This window comes from Haplochromis burtoni, unplaced genomic scaffold (assembly GCF_018398535.1).
Source record: "Haplochromis burtoni strain Fernald_Lab_line unplaced genomic scaffold, NCSU_Asbu1 Contig_437, whole genome shotgun sequence".
In the NCBI taxonomy this organism is placed as follows: Eukaryota; Metazoa; Chordata; class Actinopteri; order Cichliformes; family Cichlidae; genus Haplochromis; species Haplochromis burtoni.
Genome location: NW_024582798.1, coordinates 41,694 through 47,693, shown reverse-complemented (window position 1 = coordinate 47,693; position 6,000 = coordinate 41,694). Strand labels below are relative to the sequence as shown.

The 6,000-nt window shown below is 44.0% G+C and overlaps 1 protein-coding gene across 1 annotated transcript in view; it reads left to right on the top strand.

The window, feature by feature from the left end:
• Positions 1-6,000, top strand: part of tenm3 (teneurin transmembrane protein 3) — a gene marked incomplete in the record, with an annotated part of 240,891 nt that overhangs the window by 195,845 nt on the left and 39,046 nt on the right. Inside the window, 4 exon segments of the mRNA XM_042213353.1 lie at positions 1,291-1,445; positions 1,617-1,718; positions 3,341-3,514; positions 4,039-4,098. Of these exon segments, the coding sequence (XP_042069287.1) occupies positions 1,291-1,445; positions 1,617-1,718; positions 3,341-3,514; positions 4,039-4,098 (491 nt within the window).

The following is a 6,000-nucleotide window of genomic DNA, read 5'->3' as shown; positions in this document are numbered from 1 at the left end:
TACATAAGCATAGCCTTTCTAGATGTATTACCTGTCAGATATCCTCTTGTCCTTCGTCCACTGGAACTGCAGAGCCGTACCAACAGTAGTCCTGACAGTGGGCAAATAAGACACAGTGTGCGAGGTGTAATGCAAGAAGCAGATGAAGTATTTATTGGTTGCAGCCAGCAGCAGGATTAATAGCTGTCATAGCATCAGTGCATGTTGTTATAATACTAAATTCCCACACCTAGCATCTGTCCAGGTGTGCAAGTTCAATTCTTTCATCAAGCTCAGGAAGTCACACTGACATCAATGCAAACTTGTTCAGAACCATTAACACCTTCAGCACTGTAGGCGCGTGAGCGTATTTGAATATTGGATGTAACTGCCAGTTCCCCACTACTTTCAAATAACCCCAGACTTGCATTATCCTAGATGGACATGAAGTCATAGCAAACTTTATTTATTTGTTAGGAACGCCATCGTAAGACTAAGGTTTCTTTTGCTCCAACAAAAGTGCAACAGAGTCTAGATAAGGTTACATTTTGACTGAAACACATCTCTGCACAGGAAATGCTGCAGATGTCCAGTTGTACCACGTTATAAAGGTGCTGTTATGTATTTCAATCTGGTAGCCAGCAGGAAGTCACAACTGTTCGTTTCTAAAGCAGTTTGAGATTTGGGATTTTGACTGTGAGATGATGCAGTATCAGTCTATTTATAGAGAGAGGTTATTTGAACTGTTGTGACCTCATCAACACGCTGCCTGTGTTTTCCTTCTCTGAATAAAGTCCATGCTGTCCAGGAGAACTGTTGTTTTTGTCAGAGATCATACCTTTGCCATATAGCTAACTGTATTTGCATGTTTGTATGTGTTACACTGCTGCTGCAGAAATCACAGGAGAATCGCACACACCGTCGCTCCTAATAACCTTCTCTGTGAACACGTCTTATTTTGTCGAGCTGCCACTTGTTTGTTATCACTTGTAACATTTTTCTTGCTTATAGTAATCTAAGTAATCTCTGCAGACTTTGCTTGAGTGCACCGAACTCTTACTGCATTCATGTTATTATTATTGTATCTTTTTGTATTTTTCATTGTAACTGTGTATGCTGCATCTGCACTCAAAATGTTTCCTTCTCTCGTTTTGTTTTTGCTTTATGCATTGAAGCAGTTCCATTAATAATTTACTATCATAAAATCATGTGTGTGTGTGTGTGTGTGTGTGTGTGTGTGTGTGTGTGTGTGTGTGTGTGCGTGTGCGTGTGTGTGTGTGTGCGTGTGTGTGTGTGTTTCTCTACTCACAGGAATTGCAGTTGATAAAAACGGACTGATCTACTTTGTGGATGGAACTATGATTAGGAAAGTGGATCGTAACGGGATCATCTCCACAGTGTTGGGCAGCAATGATCTGACCTCTGCACGACCTTTGACCTGTGACACCAGCATGCACATAAGACAGGTAACCTTTAACTATTAAAACCTCTTTGCTTATCAGAAAATATCAGACTATGTGAAAATATCACATGATGTGGTGTGTGTGTGTGTGTGTGTGTGTGTGTGTGTGTGTGTGTGTGTAACAATGAACAGGAAGTGAAGTGTCACCTTTCTTCTCTGTCCTCTTTCCTTCCAGGTGCGGTTAGAGTGGCCCACAGATCTAGCCATCAATCCCATGGATAACTCTATCTATGTGCTGGACAACAATGTTGTGCTGCAGATCACTGAAAATAGACAGGTATCATGTATCCCTTTGCTGAATGTATATTTTATCCATCCATCCATTTTCTTCCACTTATCCAGGACCAGGTTGCAGGGGCAGCAGCCTAAGCAGAGGCCCACCTCCCTCTCCCCAGCCACCTCCTCCAGCATATCAGGAGGTACACTGAGGCATTCCCAGGCTGAGAGATATAATCTCTCTCTGGTGTCCTGGGTATACCCTGTGGGCCTCCTCCTCATGGGACATGCCACCCAGGAGGTGCCCAGGAAGCATCCTTATCAGATTCCCAAACTGGCTCCTTTAGATATGGAGGAGTATTGGCTCCAATCGAAACCCTCTGGAATGACTGACACCCTGAGCCTATGTCAGAGAGGACACCCACCCATTCTGACGTAACCAAAGTAGAAGCCTTCTGCCTGCTTGACAGACATTTTATCCATGTAAGCTATAAAACAGAACCAGTGACAAAGGGAGTGGAGTCCAACACTCACTGGAAACAAGTCCAACTTATTAATGACAAGTGTGTTTGTACGGGGACCAAATGGCCTGTAACAATGGGCGTGTAATAATAACAATTATTACACATGTAATGATTACTTGTGTAATAGTTACTTTTTCGATTAACAACCTCAACATTGATCACAGCAAAGGGTGGAAATACCTCCAACATGCACAAACATCTGACAACACAATTAATTTGTATGAAAGTACTGAATGTGTCCAGGACCGCATACCTGATGATATCATTACAAAACTCATCATCATCCTAGTGTTTTGTGCACTGATGGACATCCTCATATTCAAAAATGGTGACTGTTGTCCAATAACAGAAAACCACGCAGGTTCAGATCAGGCCGTTCATGCTCATTTCCTCTTTCCAGGTCTCACTTTCTTTGAATTGAAATCTCCCATTAGGATGTTGGAGTCACTAGATGGAGCATCCTTGAGCGGCCCACTCAGTGACTCCTAAAAGGCTGGGTGCTTTGAACAGTTTTTGGTGCATAAGGGCAGATGTCAGGACCTGTTCCCCCACCTGAAGGCGCAGGGAAGCAACCCTCACCTCCACTGGCAAAACCCCCAACATACTGGTGGTAACCTGACAACTCTAGACTAGAACAGAGTCGAGCCCACCTCCAGGAAACTGGTTCCAGAGCCTAAGCCGTGCATTCAGGTGAACCTGGCTATATGTAGCCAGCAATGCTCAATCTCACCTACTCGCTCCTTTCCTCCAGAGAGTTGATGTTCCCTGTCCTAATAGCTAACCTCTGTAGCCAGGGATCAGACTGCCAGGGCCTCCATCCCTGACTGCCTCCTCACACACATTGCACCCGAGCCCTATGTCCCTACAGTCTTCTCTTTGGGCTGCGCCGAGCCCCATGGGCTGAAGCCTGACCACCAGATCCTCTCCTGTGTGCTCCCCCTCCCTAGGCCCAACTCCAAGGTGGGCCCATGGTAAAACTATCCCAGGAGGGGCGCACTGGTCCCATACTTTTTCCCTAGGAGTTGACTTAATATATATATTTAATATCTAAGTATTTAATGACATTTGTATTTCACAGCCTTCCTGTGCCACAACAACAAATGCACAGTGCTACTTAATGATTCTTAACTAACATTCATGTGCAAATGTGTGTGTTCAGGTTCGTATTGTGGCAGGTCGTCCCATGCACTGCCAGGTGCCTGGTATAGAGTACACCATGGGAAAGAGGGCGGTTCAGACCATGCTAGAGGGTGCTACAGCCATCGCCTTATCCTACAGTGGCGTTCTCTACATCGCAGAGACGGATGAGAAGAAAATCCACCGTATTCGACAGGTAGTCTGCTGGACAGAATTTCCTTGTAATCATGAATGTTAAGCAGAATCCTGGAAATCTAAGGTGGGATAAATTCAAGCTTTTTAATAAAGTAATACTATCCAAATATGCTAAAAGAGCAGCCAATGTTACCTTATTTAACTCTGTATAACAACGTGAGAATTCAAATTCACAGATATCACCCTCTTATTTCTAGCAGGTTATCATATTGTTACTAAGGTATTACGACACTCTTACTAATGTTTTTTTCCTCGTGGGGATGTCTTTATTTCTACATTATTATCTCCAGGTTTTGGTCCCTTATTATCCAACTGCATAAAGCTCAGTGTAATATTACTTTACCGTATCCACTGTTGTTACCATGATATTAACTGGTTTAGTAGTAATAACCACTAAATTACCACATTATTACGTTCTTGTTTCTGCCTCGTTGCCCTTCTGTTACTACTTTATTACCAAGCTGTAACAGAAAGTGCCACTGTGCTAAACTTTAAGAATCATTTCCTTCTCTACTAAAACTCCAGGTGTCGACTGATGGAGAAATTACCCATCTAGCTGGAGCGCTATCTGACTGTGACTGCAAGGTACCCATCACAGCTACTTCACTGTTGTTTTCAGTCCTTATCGGTCATTCTGCTCAGCTCACTGAAGTACTCGAATTCAGAATGAATGTGTCGCATCCAAATAGTGATGTGTGAATGCAACAGGATGTGAGGAAGAGAAGCGGCTGGACTCCTTGTTTCACCTCTCATCAGAGAGGCGTCTTCATTTCTACAAATCAAATAATGAAGAGTCATAGGTATTTAAACCGTAGTTGTCATCACATAAGTCAGGGTGTGAATAATGGCATGGGAAATTATCACCAGAGGTTTTGTGTGAAAACACAAATTTTCCCATAATAAATGACCCAGTGTGTGTGGTTCACAAGGTCCACAACATATTAAATCTCATTCTTATTCAGGCTTGGAAATTCCTCCCAGTTTTCTGTAATTACGTCCAAAAGCCCCTGTGGCTTCCTGCCAAACAGCAGTTCAAAGGGAGAAAATTCCATGGAGGTCGGGGGCAGCTCCTCCACTGCAAACAAAAGACTTTGACAGCAAGCCCTACTGCATTAATCCTCATGAATAAACATGGCAGTAATGGACTTTAAGGCACTCCACCAGCCCATCGCTCTGGGGGTGGTACAGCTCTTTTGTGTGTGAGACATGAATGAGACCCTGTGGTCGTCAGTACCTCTTTTGGGATTCCGACTCAGGAGATCACCTGAAACTGCACCCGTGCCAGCAGCTCTGCTTCGAGATATCACATCATCCACGAGAACTTATACAAAGCAATGTCCCCTGGCACTCCGGGGATCTTGTCCCGATGAAGTCCATACCACTGCACTTGAACGGGACCTCCATTAATGGTAATGGATGCAAAGCCACCCATTGGATGGCCGAGTGATTTACCAGTTGACATTCCAGGCAGGATGCACACCAGGACACATCTGGTGACGAGCACAGCCCATTGCTGTTTATTGAACCCAGGCCTTTCCCTCCTTTGAATTAAAGGGTGCTCTTCTAGGACCTCACCACAGCTCTATGCTTTTTCCCCTTTTGTTTAATTTCCACCACATATTTTACATATAATGGGTTTTTTAAAAAGTCAAAAACTTCGATTTTTATTTGCTTTTTCTTGCACCGAGATGCCAGTTTTTTTCTCCAGTATCTCTTCCCTGCAAAACGCAGGCACAAACCTGCATGGCACTTCACGATGCCTCCTCTCAGCTAACCTTTGTAGCATCAGTCTGCCAAATGCAGCACCAACCATTGCTGGTGCCAGGGTGCTAGCGTGATTTGCTTCTACTCCACCTTGCTGATCATGCTTACGTTAAGTTCTCGCCAATCAATTTTGCCAGCATATCCAGTTCACGCAATCTAATCTGTGACCACCTAATCAAGGTTTACAGGCCCCCTCTCTTCACAAGCCTTCTCAAAAAAGGTATGCCTTCTTTGGTGACCTGCCAGTGACCTGAGATGCTGCCAGTCCCCTCTGGAGACAATTCATGCTCAAGCCATCTGCCATTATCTACTAGATCATATCTATTATGCTGTCAAACCTACATGAGGATGTGGTCCCAACTAGTGAAAGAAGAATAGCTTGCTATTTCTGGACTATGCTCTGCACATGGAGGAGCTCAGCACTGAAGTTTACTGGAAGCCCACACAGACCAGTACCTACTCTTTGACTCCCAACACCCTCTCGAACACAGAGTTGTCAGGACACTGCAATGAGAAGAAACTGTTTCCTGTAAGCCAGAAGGGGAAGGAACAAACACATCTAAAGAAAGCTCCTAAAACAAGTGGTTATCCCAAATGAGCCCTCATTGAATCAGCAAAGATGCACAGGAAAGAGGAAACTAGAACATTGTCATTCCAGTCACCCAACCATGCCATTAGAGAAGAAACTGGTTTATCCCAAGGACAAAACTTCCAAACTCAAAC